Source organism: Crocodylus siamensis, chromosome 2, assembly GCF_052110815.1.
Source record: "Crocodylus siamensis isolate JL-2025a chromosome 2, ASM5211081v1, whole genome shotgun sequence".
Classification (NCBI taxonomy): domain Eukaryota; kingdom Metazoa; phylum Chordata; order Crocodylia; family Crocodylidae; genus Crocodylus; species Crocodylus siamensis.
Genome location: NC_143396.1, coordinates 210,738,181 through 210,752,556, shown reverse-complemented (window position 1 = coordinate 210,752,556; position 14,376 = coordinate 210,738,181). Strand labels below are relative to the sequence as shown.

The window sequence follows — 14,376 nt, the reverse complement described above, 5'->3', positions numbered from 1 at the left end:
TTCACACTTCTCCCAATGACAGATCTTTTCCAATATAAAAAAATGAAAGGGTATAGACAGAACTAGCAATTACACTAGTATCAAATGACATTAGTAAAACATGGTATGATGCACCTGTTACATATCCATGCTCCTATAGAGACACAAGTGTACAAAAAGTGTTGCGACTCTATCCCTATTCATTCAGGGTTAAACGTATAGTGATTTAACTCCAATGTGTCCCTTATGTCCCGGAGCATCCAGACATAACAGTTTCATTGAAACAGCTGACACATGCTGCCTAGCAAGAACTTTTCCTCCCCTTCTAAAGCAGTTGCTGTCTAGAGCTTTAGTTTGTTTTCAAAGCTACCTGTCATGTGCTCCCACACATTACTGAAATGTGAAGTACTGTGATTTTAAATATTTTTATGGAAGCACTTGAATTTTCATTGTGCTGGGCATGATACAATGGGAATACTGTAGTCAAGCAATAGTTCCTAGAGTCCTATTTTCACTATTGCAAAACTCCCATGTGTTCCAATACATGTTTGTTAAAGTTTAGGAAAGATGGCAATCAGAAATAATCATACATTGGTAGTAATAAATAAATAGTATACATTTCTATAATAAATATTTCAGTCCCTTATTTTTATTATTCTGTGCTCAGGATCTCAAAGACAATGACTTCAGAAACCAACCTGGTATCTTTGCTGATCTTGGTTGTGAAATTACTGCTATTGTTGTGGACTGCCCAGGAAAAGAAGTTGCATCCATAACTCCTATGTGTGGTCTTCTGCGGCCAGATCTATTAGTTGTAAAGCCTAGAAAAAAAATCCATCTATTATGCACAACAAGTTAGAAATATTTTGAATTACTAAGCACTGACTTGTCTATTTAGAATTAAATATACATAACTACAGATCTCAGGTATGTTTTCAGAAAGAAGGAATTTAAACTACAAAATGTACCCTAAAGTAATATAAAAAAAATTATGCAGACTCCACCTCATAAAAGTACTTTCCCATTTGGTCCAAGTAAGAGTAGCGTTGGTTCTATGAACCACATGATTCAGTTTCTCCATGACATTCACTGACATGTTTTTGATAGATTTCATTTTTGATCATTCTATACTGTAATGGTTTAAATGGAATTAGAGATGGTTTTAAATTTTTCAAGAAAAATGAAAAAATGAATTGATAAGCTTGTTGCCAAGAAGGTTTCTGAGGTCCAAAGTGGAATGTCTGGTCAATCCCAAAGAGAAAAAAGAAAGACCAAAGGAAACCTTCACTATTTAGATCTGCAAATAGCCATTTCATCACAAATCCATTATATAAGGATAGTTTTTTTTTTTGAAGAGTTTTATTTTCTAATGCAGAACAAAATCAAATTTCAAAACTTCAGCATTTTTCATGAAACAGATTTTTACTTTCTGGTCAGCATTAAATGCGATAACCACTTCATGAACTGGGCTCTTAAATATTAGGATGTGGTTCCTATTGGGGATAAGGTTTTCTGTACTCTTGCATGTAAGCAGCATGTAAGGGCACAAACAACATGTGGCAATATGAACTGACCACATAACAGAGACAAGGACAAAGGATGAGGTGTGGGGCAGGTGCTCTTTTGTGCAAAACTGGACCATTATCAACTCAGTTTCTTAGTTTTATACAAAGTGATTCTTTCAGACATTACATGACACTATTTGGCTGTTGATATAGTTCAAATATGCAGAAGTGGCAGGTCTCAGAAGCAAAAGCCCAGAGAGACACATAAAAACATTAGGTTGGGAGGTAGCATTAAGTCTGCAGTCCAGACTTACCCCCAGTCTGTCCTATTTCTCATAAAGTAGCACTCAGCTGGGCCATGCCACAATGAACTTTATTCTTGATGAAAGTAGCATCTCTGGCCTCCTCTATTCTGCAGAGACAGTTAGCCATGTTCGTCTGAAGGCAAGTAACAGGCAGGATAGATTTGCACTTCATAAACTAACCAAAGTAGATTATATATATAATTACATACATGTGTGAGCATATATAGCACACATCCATGTGCTGAAACTCACTTTATCAGATGCTGGAATTTCAGCCTATGAAAGCTGTGCTATACTGTATATGTATCTACTACAGTTAATCTACAAAGTGTAAATCTACCCTACCCTCCTCTATTTGCATACTGGTACCAATTCCAGTCAGATTAAATTTAGCCAATAAAATTATCTTTGTGGCCTACTAAATAGATCATGTCATTCCCTTCTCCTTTCCCAGCCCTCATTTTCAATCCCATCATATGCTTCACTGAAATTTATTTTCCTTGCTCTTCAAGGTGCTTCACAACTTCTCTGTGGCCAAAATCTTTGACCTCATAGAATCATAGAATCAATGAGTCGGAAGGCATTTAGACAGATCATTGAGTCCGACCCCCCGCCATGGGCAGGAAGGAGCACTGGGGGTGGCAGGGGTCATAAGACCCCAGCCGGGTGCCTATCCAGTCTCCTCTTGAAGATTTCCAGGGAAGGTGAGACCGCATTCTCTAACGATAGCTGCCAAATGCAAAAACTAGGCAGCATATTTTTCTACTGTTGAATTCAGCCACAGAGCAGTTTGAAAATTGTCCAGAAACTCATTGACTGATGCACTGCTTCATGCTACCCCACAGGAAATTCATAGCTCAACACTGATGGCTGAGCACTGAAATTAGCAGCTGGGAGATTTCATATAGTTTCCAAAAACACAGACAAAGATTAACATACTATTATATTGGCTTATGTACCACACAGTCTTGAAGGGATTTTGTGAAGGATACTTGTAATGTTTTCCAGGAGGGAAGGCAACACAATTCTCCATCCATAAAGCCCCAAGGAACTCAATGGTTATTTATTGCTCAGTAAATATTTACCAAAGATTTTGACTGTACTATTACCAACACTTAAAACTTTCACAATGCCCAGGATTAATGGGTCCAAAAGTGGATGTGGGGGGGACTAGAGCTTCTGTGATATTCATCTTATAGCAACGTTTTACTATTCCTTCCTTATGAGAGTTTTGCATTTGTATTTTTGAAATGCAGTTTCACTTTCCTGCTAACGTCTTTTGGGCAAAAGATCAGTCATTTTTATGATGGCAGCTCATAGCTGTACATAACTGTAGAGAAAAAGCAGACAAAAGCAGGAGACACAGCTGACTGAGCAAAGAGTTTCCTCAGAATAGACCTTCAAATACGTTCTATTATTATGTGAAGCGAACTTTCTTTTTCATTCAATTCATGATACACAGGACACATCTTGCAAACAAATGAACCCCCAAAGTAGACGCCGATTCCCCATGGTAATACACATGAAACCCACTGTTCTGCTGTGATACAGCCATTGCTAAGAAAAAGATGGACTTATTTTTTCAAGCCTCCCCACCAACTTTTTATAGGGCCTTGTTGACGTCATGACACCGACACTGCAAAACAGCTTTTCATCATGAAAATGACATCCCCTCTGACTTTTTACAGGTTGTACACATTCAGAAGAGCAGTTTAACTATATCTTCTACCTAGGGTCTGATATCTGAATAGTACATTAGGAAGTCAGGGAGAACAGGGAACTAGAAAACAAGAGACATGAGTGAGTTACATACTGAATCATTATAAATAGATAACGAAGTATCATTTATAGAATATGTCTACATTAAATTTATATTTATGGTGTCTCTTTTAAAGATCTTTCCCTCTAAGGGTTTATTTTGTTTTGGTTTATTTCATTGCATTGCATGCATATTGTTTTTTCACTAAAATCTGAAAAATGCCAAGATAAATTAAGAGTGACCAAAGTCAGTGTAGTAACACGTGAGCTAAACTGGTGCAAAAGGATAGTATGTTTAAAGTTTCCCAGCTAGGCACCATGGCCGGGCACCACTGCTATAGAAGAAATCTACTTCAATCAAGTAGTTGATTGAAGTAGACTGATTCAGGCTCTTTTGAAAATCAAATTAAAAAGGAGTTTATTAGAGGCAAATTCTGACTCTCTTTAATTTTTATGTTTTATAGACTGTCTTGTAACACATTGTTGTGAAGGATGCTGTATGTATAAATTTTCATATTCCTTGTTACATGCAAAAAATAACCACAGATTGGCTGTGAATTAGATTCAATGAGACACGACTCCATCGACTTGCACAAAGTTATGACAGCAGAGAATTTGGCTGAGCACGTGTGAAAAGAAATAACATTTAGAAAAATCCTAGTCTTTGGGTTGATGATTTACATGAAAAGTACCTTTGGTTCTAAGGAAAAGTCCCTAATTTTCCCCAAAATATTGTTTTCATGTTGCAACACGGTTGTGTTCATGGATGTGTTCCATGTATTTTTTCACATTCTCATGTCCCAAACCAGCTTTTAAAACAGAAGCTGCTGACAGTTGTAAAGCTTGTTACCTCCAAGTATACAGAGAGGGAAATAATTAAAAACAGGTTACCCAACAACAAACATTACAAAGGGAAAAATATTATAGTGAAGATTAGCTTCCTTGGTGTGTTCATGGTATAAGGACAGAGAAAAAGAGATAGATGGATGTCATTTTGTTAGCTTTCAAAACAGCTATTGTTGGAGGGTGAATAAACTGAACTGAGTAGAGAGACAGAATAAGAAAGCAGAAAGATGGTATTAACCTCTCAAAAAAGTATAGTAGCCAGTATTTACCATACTGTCTGTGCCACCACAGGCAGACAAAAGTAATTGTAATCATGTCTTGTAATATATGCATTTGTATGAAGTTTTTGAGACGATGCCATAATTGCTGAAAAAAAGAAATGCTACTAAAGTCTTGCCAAAAGAATTCTTAGAAACACTAATTTTAAATCATCTCACTCATAATAAATTAATAAAGAACTAACTAAATACTTTCTTGTCATGTACCTTGCTAACAAAACCGAACCAAACCATGCTCGCCCTGTGTTGAGCACAACTTTCCTCCCCAAATTTTATAAATGTAGGTACACAAATACAGCCCAAGACAATCAGGAAAAATCAAGGAGTAGGGTAAATGATTGAAAGTTGTTGTTCTTACTGGTAGTTGGAGGGGTGGGTTTTCTGCCAGGATCCCTTTCAATTTCGGGAAAAAGATTAGGTATCACAGCAGGCCTTGTATTCTTTGTGGGATATATGTCTTCCTTATCCCTTCCAGGTGTCAGTGGCTCTTGAGTTGAAGCTTCATATTTGGAACCATCAGTGGAATCCACAACTGTTACAATTATGTTCGAAGCAATTTTAAACTTAACATCTAAAGAACTACCACTCACATTTTTTTTCCTTCCTCGCTTATAGAACAGACAGATATCTTTCAAATGTTGGTAACATTACAGCAAAACAGGAAAGGCTTTTCCATTTTCTTTCACATTTGCATTGTTATTTCAACTTTTTAGGCAACTCCCTCCTACTGATTCTCAGGGTACTGGTGTCAGCCAGAAGACAAGTAATAGTTACAATAGACCCAGAAGAATAGCCATCAAAAGAGCAGGAAGCAGCAACCACTTAACCCTGTAGCTCAGGGCTGATGACATGCTACACATTGGAATGACATCTACAAATTAGGAAATTATTTCCTATACTGATATTTCAGCGATTCATTTAGCAACAGAATTTCCACGATATTCTTAAGAACAAGTTTTAGTGGATGAAAGGTACATAAATAAAAGAGCATAAGAAAAGTTGGACTGAAAAATTCCTAACATTGCAATTATTGTTACATTTCCTTTCCCTCATTATTCAAATGGTGCTCTAGAGTAAAGAGGTTGCTGCTAAGCCACGGGCATCAGCTATCCAAACACTGCTGCTACACCGTACCGAAAACATGACCCCTGCACCATGTTTACATTCCTTATTTGCAAGTGTACTAAATTATACTTGGTAATCACATCAAAAGTAGAAGGAATGAAGAAATCAGAGTTAGCCATCACCTTTACACCTAGAGTAAAGATCATCAACCAAACATAGGTTTTATTAAAGAATTTATTCTCCAACTTTATCAGCAATCAACATCTAATATAAAGTCCAGAGAGGCAATATTGGAAAACTTCATGATTCCAATATAGAGAAATAAAAAGAGGATAATGAGAAGAGGTACTAATAAAATGCCCAGGATTACCTGGGATTTACAGGTCCAAATCATTTGAAGTTATTATAAAATATTTACTTTTGCAACTGTTTAGACGTTCAGCATTCACATTTGTAAATGACTTGGCAAATCAGCCAAAACATATATGGCCACATTATGATACAAGTCAAGGTTGTTTAAGAGCATTTTATGCAATATTTTTCAATCTACCAACCAGAAAAGGAATATGAGAAAAATCTAAAAGAACCAACTCTTCCTGAAGTCAAGAAAACACCAAAGTGAGGAATTATACCCCTACCAAAAAAAAAGAGATTCTGAGCAGCTGATTTACTGATACCTGCTATAGTGACATCAGTTCCACATGAGATTATTAAAATGCTGAGCTATCAAAGGCCATCAATAGAAAAGGGTGCAGCAACCACTTGACCTTAAAATTCAGCAAAGATCACAGATCGAAGATCACACTGGAACCCCATGCAACAAATAGAGCAATGGTTTTCTCCTCTAGATTTCACCGAACCATTTTTGTGATTGATCTTGGATGATGGCCTTCAGAACATGCTTTGATGGCACAGAAGGCACACATGATTTAAAGGTGTTATGATGAATTTGAAGGGAGAATTTAATTTCAAATGGATTGAGGTCGAGCCACAAGGACAAACAAGAAGAAAAACTAATTGAAAACATCCCTGCTTTGCCAGACTTATGCCTCAGTGGTGATCATATGAAAGAAGGAATGCAAAAACCAGCAAATGAATTTGCCACCAGGAAGCTGTGAAGTCAGTAAGCAACCCAAGAAGCAGGCCTCAATAAAGAAGTTATCATGCAACACTATTGGCAATAAGTATCTAGGACATAGTGCAAGAAGCAGACTTAGAAGACTACATTATACTATTATGCAGGAAAAGTGAGAGTAGAATAAAGGACAATTGTTAAAAAAGTTTATTATTACATAGGCATCAGACTCAAGTCCCACAAGTTTATTATGCAGTTACTTATAGCCCGTTTAGAAGTCCAAGGATCACATTTGCAGTTGACTGTTCCAGGGTAATAAAATATTATTGGGGTCCAAATTACGTATAAATAAGGCTTCTTGATAATATTCTATTTATAATAGTGTCAATAAAGCAAGACAGGGAGAAAAAAGAGAAAATCAAAACAAACAACATAAAAAAGTCAAGGAAACACCATGCAAACCTAATTTTCCAAATAAAAAAATAGATAATCTCAGTATGTGATGTCCTGCAGTCTGCTCTAGTGATGTCAGCTTGACATGGACAACAAAAATCTTTCAGAAGATTTTAAAACTATTCTTACAATGTACTAGCTAGGATAAAACCAGCCCATCCAAAAAAAAAAAAAAGACAAAGAAATAACAATAAAGTTCCTTATTCTTAGAGGTACCTGTGTGAGAGGTGTCATTTTTATGATCTCTATCCTTTGGAGGGGTAACTCCAGGTAGCGCAACATCTTTGGAGGTAGCTGTAGAATACTCATTTCCATTGCCCCTTTCAGGGGGAATATTATGCCAAACAGACTCTCGGGTTGAGGCTTCAGGTCTGGAGGTCACAGCTGTTCAGCGATGATGAAGCAATTGGGAGCTTAGTAACTGCAAAGCCACTAGACACCTTATTCTTGTTATTAATTCCTCTCCCTCCCATACCTGGCCTTTCCCATTAACTTTTCTGCAGTCTCTAGAACACAAGAGGAGAAAGGCAGAGAGAGCCTTTTCATCAGATTTACAGCAACTCTGGCTGACTCAGATGATTAATTTACTCTGGGGCTTAACCTGTCTTCTCTGAGTATGGATATGGAAGCAGGAAGGGGGAAGGCAATGTACCAGCTTCCATTTGAAACTCAAGTTTCTGTGAATCTCTGAGCTCAAGTCAGTGGAACAGTCAGAACAGCTCTCATACAGCAGCACACTTCACTGGACCTACACAACCAGATCACACCACACGGTGATAAGAAATGGAAGTCTTAGGTTCCTGGCAGTGCAGGAGAAAGTCATGGCATTTAGGAATCACTGGGCTAGGACTGTACTCACAGAATAACCCGACCAATGAGGGCATACAGATTTTCTTTGGCTTAAGTGAATCCCTGTCTGCCTCAGAATAAAAATAGCATGATGGCAAAAGATTTATCAATTACTGTAATGCTTGGAGCCACACATTGTTATGCTTGGGAATCCTGTTTACCACTTCGACCACTTCTTCTCACAATAAAGCAAAAAGGCAGAGGAAAGGCCCATAAGAATAACCCATGGTCTTCCTTCTCCTCCTTCGATAAAGGAATGGAAAAGTTAATGGAGACAGGAATTTTTTCTTTAGCTGACTCCATGCAATGAGGTCTAAATGAGGCTAGTAGGAAGATATTGAAATAGATCTAATAGTAAAAGAAGCCGTGTTCAGAAGAAATAATGTCTCATTTCACACAGGGTGGTGAAATGACCACAGTTCATTATTCTTACTGGTACCCGTATGAGAAGATTCACTTCCTTCTTCATTTCCATTTGGTGGAGCAGTTTCATGTGACACATGTTCCCTCGAAGTACTAGGGGGAGGTTTGGCCTCAGGTCCCCATCCTGGTTTATGAGCTGGTGTTAGAGAATCTTGGGTTGTGTCCTCAGGTTTGGCATCAGTGAAGAAAACTGCTGTTATGATGATGGTTGAATGAAGGTGAATGAAATATTTGCAGAACCATCATGCCACCTATAATTCTTACACCCTTAATTCTTCTCTTTACATTTCACTATTATCTTTTACAACATTTCAACTGTTTTTACAGCACAAAATGTGGGAAAAAGAAGAAAGGGCTTTATGTGTTCTTTCACACTGTTCAAGGTTTCTCAGTTCTTTAACCAACACCTTTTTGCTGATTTCAGGCAGTGGCATTATTGAGAACAGTCCCAGTAGCAATGCCCACAGAAGAAAGACCAAAAGAGCAGAAAGATGAATCTACTTGATTCAAAAACTCAGAAGAGATCAGAGCTATGGTGCTGCAGAATCACTTCCAACAAATACAGCAGTGATTTTCCTTTGAGATTTCATCAAATCATTTTTGCAATGGACATGATAGCCTTTAAAACATGCTTGGGTGATATGGGAAGCATACACAATATGAAAGTTGTAATGAATTGGAATGGAGAATTTCACATCAATTACAACATTTCCATCCCTCATTGTGCAAACAGTACTCTAAAATAAAAAAAGATTGCAGGTGAGATAGGGGGACAAGGCAAGGGAAAAGTCCTCAATGCTGCACCACACTAACATTCTCAAATTGCAAGTACACGAAAGCATAAACTCAGTGGTGATCATATGATAGTTAGCAGGAATAAAGGAAGCAGGAAGCGAGTTTACCATCGCCCAGATGTACACCTTGCATACAGATCAGCAAACAACCCAAGACCCTTATTAAGAAGTCATCATGCAATAAGCATCTAATACAGAGAGGCAAACTAGAAAACTACATCACACCAATTCCAAGAAATAGAGTATCAAGAGCAGTGATAGTTAAAATACCTATTAGTACCGAGGGAAACCCAGTTTCAAATGCTACAAGGTTATTATGAAACAGTCTACATGGGACCTGTTTAGAAGTCCAGGCTCTACATTTGCAGGTGCCCAGTCCAATCAAATTAACTTACAACTTAACTTAAATAAACGTAATCCAGTAACACAGGGCAAAGATAAGAGAAGATTCAAACAAATAACTCCAAAACACTGAGGAAACAGCAAAAGAAACAACATTTATCAACTAAAAAAAAAATTAAATCCCTGAATAGCTTGTTTCCTAAGATACAGTGAAACCAACTCAGTGAGACTGATGAAAATTTATCAGGAGGTTTTTAACGTACTGTAACTGTGACATAGCTCAAACAGAGTATTACAAACATCCCATCCAGAAGGAAAAACATCACAGTTCATTATTCTTACAGGTACCTGTATGAGAGGTGTCATTTTTATGATCTCTTTCTCTTAGAGGAGTAACTCCAGGTAACGCAACATCCTTAGGGGTACTTGTAGAATACTCATTTCCATTGCCCCACTCAGGGGGAATAGCATGCCAAAGAGGCTCCTGGGTTGAAGCTTCAGGTGTGGAAGTCACAGCTGTTACAGTGATAATGAAGCAATTGGGAGCTCAATAACTGTAAAGCCACTGGACACCTTATTTTTTCCATTAGGTTTTTTTTTTTCCCCCACCCACACACCTGGCATTTTCCCCACTATACCTTGGCAAAAAGGCCAAGCAGCACAAATTAATACCACCTTTGTCACGGCCACAAGCTTTGGGCATTTGGGATGCAAGAAGAGGCATGGATGTGTGTTTTCTTGACATTTGTGATACGACAGACGGTATCGTTTTCCACCCTCAGGTTTTTCTCAAGTCAATGGAACCAGCCAAAATAGCTCTCATACAGCAGCATGCTTAACTGGACTTACTCAACCAGATCACACCACCATTAAGGCATGATGACAAGAAATGGAAGGCTTAGGTTCTTGGCAATGCAGGAGAAAGTCATGGCATTTAGGAACCACTGGGTTAGGACTGCTGTACTTGCAAGGCAACCTGACAATTGAGGGCATGTGGGATGTCTTTGGTTTAAGTGAATCCCTGGCTGCCTCAGAATAACAATAACATGATAACAAAAGATTTATCAATTGAATATAATGCTTGGACCCACAAATAATTATACTTGGGAATCTTGTTTACCACTATTCAACCACTTCTTCCCAGTATAAAGCAAAAAGGCAGAAGAAAAGCCAATAATTGTAACCTTTCCACCATCCTACCACGTCCAAAAAGAAAAAAGGAATGGAAAAGTTAATGGAGACAGGAATTTTTTCTTTAGCTGATTCCATGCAATCATTTTGGTCTAAATGAAGCTTAGTAGCAAGATGTTGAAATAGGTCTAATAGCAAAAGAAGCCGTATTCAGAAGAAATAATGTCTCATTTCACACAAGGTGGTAAAATGATCACAGTCCATTATTTTTACTGGTACCCGTATGAGAAGATTCATCTCCTTCTTTTTTTCCATTTGGTGGAGTAGTTTCATGTGATACATTCTTCCTCGAAGTACTAATGGGATGTTTGCCCTCAGGTCCCCATCCTGGTTTATGAGCTGGTGTCAGGGAATCTTGGGTTGAGCTTTCATCAGTGGAGACAACATCTGTTATGATGATGGTTGAGTTTACTGTATATGTAATATTTGTAAAACTACCACCTACAATATGTTCATCCTCAGTTCTTCTCTCCACATTTGATCATCATCTTTTACAACACTTCCACCATATTTAAAGCAGAATAAGAGAAAAAAGGGGACTTTTTCTTTTTCTTTATACTACTTTTGTGTGGTTTTTTTTCACGTTTTTAACCCATACTTGCTCAGGGGTCTAGAGTAGGGACAGCGGGCACAAAGGAAAGAGTATGAAAAAAGCAGGTTGCAGCAATGCTTTGACTTTGTAGCTTAAGAGTGATCAGAGATGGAATATACTGGCACCATATACAACAACCATGGTAATGATTTCACTTTTGAGATTTTATTGATTGAGATTTTATTGTGCTTTCATTATGCCAACATTGATTTACATAGTGGCATTCTTTAGAACATGCCACAGTGCTGAGAAAAGCCACATATATCATAAGAGACTACGATCAATGAGAATAGAGCTGTGGTTCTCAACCAGTGTTCTTGGGTACCTGGAGTGCTGAGAGCCTCCTCTCGTAGGTGCTATGGCAGTAGCCAGGTAAAACTGTCCTATGTGCATTCCTGCTGCATTAGGGCTGTGACCATCTTAAAAAAGGTAGGAGCAAGCTTGGCTGTAGCCCTTTCTGATCTGGTCCCTTCTATCTGCATGCCTGTTTCCAGGAGGAGCATAGGAGAGGCTGGACTGGGAAGAACTACCCAGCACTAGGCAGCTTCTGCCTACTTTAGACTGATCACAGTCCTAACGCAGCAGCACTGTGCTGGTTGCCACAGCCCTTCCCAAGATGGCTGTGTAGCAGTCTTGTGGAGCAAATTTATCTGGAGACAGCAGAACCTGGTTGTGAAGCACTGAGGTAAGTTGAGGCAGCACCAACAGTGGTTCTTAACTGGGGATGCCACTATATTTTAGAAAGCAGTGGAGTGGTGCCCTGACCTTGGAAAGATTGAGCACCACCGGAATCGAGAATTCATGATATTCATGACACTACAATTACTGTGAAACCCTCTGTCCTCATTAGCCAAAAGGCACTCTTGTATTAGGGGATTGCTGCTGAGCTACCAGGACATACAGTCAGAAAGTCTCACTGAAAAATACCACCACTCACCAGATTTACATTCCTTAATTGCAAGCACACCAAGGTTAGTCGGAATAAAGGAGCTAGTGAATGAGTTTGCCACCACCAAGCCATCCATCTTGCAAAATGACCGGCATACAGCCCAGTAAGCATGCCTTACTAAAGAACTAGCTGACAACATTACAGTGATAAGCATCTAATACAAAGTCAAGAGAGGGAAAATTGGAAAACTCCATCACACCAGTATCCAGAAACTGACGAAGCAGTGAAAACAGCCATTGTTATAATAGCTAGTAGAAACTATTCAAATCATGCAGAGTTATGAATTAACTTGAGAACTATCCACTATATACATTTGCAATTTACCAGTCACACCAAATAAAAGATTAGTGGCAAAATTAGGATATAAACCAGGGGCAGGCAATTATTTTGGGGAGAGGGCCGCTTACTGAGTTTTGGCAAGCCATCAAGGGCCACATGACAGGCAGCCCAGGGCAGATTAATATTAATTTTTTAGGGGCCTCATGGGCCAGACAGAATGGCTTGGTGGGCTGCATCCAGCCCCCGAGCTGCATTTTGCCCATCCCCGATATAAACCAAGCCTTTTTCTTACAGCATTTTATCTGTAATAAGTATTAACCCAGAAACACAGGGGGAAAAAACAAGGGGAAAAAATATTAATAATGTCCCTGACAAAAGTCAGAAAACATCAAAACAAACAATTCCATAATACGGAACAAATTTTTGTTACACTGATTTCCTATAACCAGATGTTGTGACATCAGGTTGGCACTTATTGCTATAATTCACCAGAAGATTTTTAACCTATTATAGAAGAAGCACTAACATCAAGAATTGAAGCCATCCCAACCATAACGGAGAAGTAATAACAATACTGAGCAACAATAATGAACAACAGTTCATTATTCTTACAGGTACCTGTGTAAGAACTGTCATTTTTATGATCCCTTTCCCTTGGAGGAACAATTCCAGGTAGAACACCATCCTTGGGGGTAGTTGTGGAAGACTCATTTCCATTTCCCCATTCAGGGGGAATATCATGCCAAAGCGACCCTTGGGTTGAGGCTTCAGGTTTGGAGGTCACATCTGTTACAATGACGATGAAGCAATTGGGAGCTTAATAACTGTAAAGCTTCTAGCCACCTCATTCTCATCATTTGTTTTTTCTATCTATACCTGTCCTTTTCCAGTTAACATTTTGCAGAGGTCTTTAATCATGAAAGCATGTTTCATTTCAGCATAGGCTTTCTCAGCTGTTTAGTCCAACCCCACCTGAAAACTGGGGATTAACACTTTTGCTAGGAGTATCTAGGTAGAAGTGGGAAGGGGGAAAGCAGCAATACGCACTTTCTGTTAGATCTCAGTTTTCTGTTAAATCCCTAAACCTCAGACAAGGACATGTCTACACATGTGCTTTAATGCATATGAAAGTGTCATGTAAAAACTGTGTAGTTACAGTAATACATAGTAAAATACACTACTGCACATTAAGCGTCACTTAAAAACCATGTACATTTGTTACTGAGCATTAAGGCACCCAAACGTGCATTTGTTTTCTATGTCACAATGGAGGGTATTTGTACACGTTTGTGCCGCAGTGCTGGACACTTTTAAAAGTGGCCAGCACTCCAAAGCATGCAATTGTATAAGTGGCAAACTGCACATCAGCACTGAGAAAATGGCAGCAGCTGCTTTTGAACTAAAACACATTGGAGGTGTTTTAGTTCAAAAGTGCACCACCGCGATTTTCTGCACACTGATGCGTATTTCGCCGCTTACAAAACAGCAGCACGCACCAGCTCATGTGCAGAGAAGACTTGATTAATCAAGTCTTCTCCGCACATGAGTCTGCTTCAACCCGCCAGAGCTCTGGCACATCATGGGATGAAAAGGTATGTATATAAATGCCCGGAGGTACTAAATTTAATGTGCATTTAGGTAATGCACATGTAGACATACCCTGGGAGTAGCAGTTAAAATAGCTACCCAACAG

General features: G+C 38.6%; 1 protein-coding gene across 2 annotated transcripts in view; it reads right to left on the bottom strand.

Moving 5' to 3' along the window:
• CD44 (CD44 molecule (IN blood group)) overlaps positions 1 to 14,376 on the bottom strand; it is a 100,838-nt gene that overhangs the window by 13,164 nt on the left and 73,298 nt on the right. For both annotated transcript variants that reach the window (XM_090032932.1, XM_090032933.1), the window contains 7 exons: positions 13,302 to 13,469; positions 11,083 to 11,250; positions 10,021 to 10,188; positions 8,547 to 8,729; positions 7,481 to 7,648; positions 5,030 to 5,203; positions 678 to 800 (listed from right to left, as the gene is read on the bottom strand). In XM_090032932.1, coding sequence (XP_089889058.1) covers positions 678 to 800; positions 5,030 to 5,203; positions 7,481 to 7,648; positions 8,547 to 8,729; positions 10,021 to 10,188; positions 11,083 to 11,250; positions 13,302 to 13,469 — 1,152 coding nt within the window. The remainder of the gene's footprint in view (positions 1 to 677; positions 801 to 5,029; positions 5,204 to 7,480; positions 7,649 to 8,546; positions 8,730 to 10,020; positions 10,189 to 11,082; positions 11,251 to 13,301; positions 13,470 to 14,376) is intronic.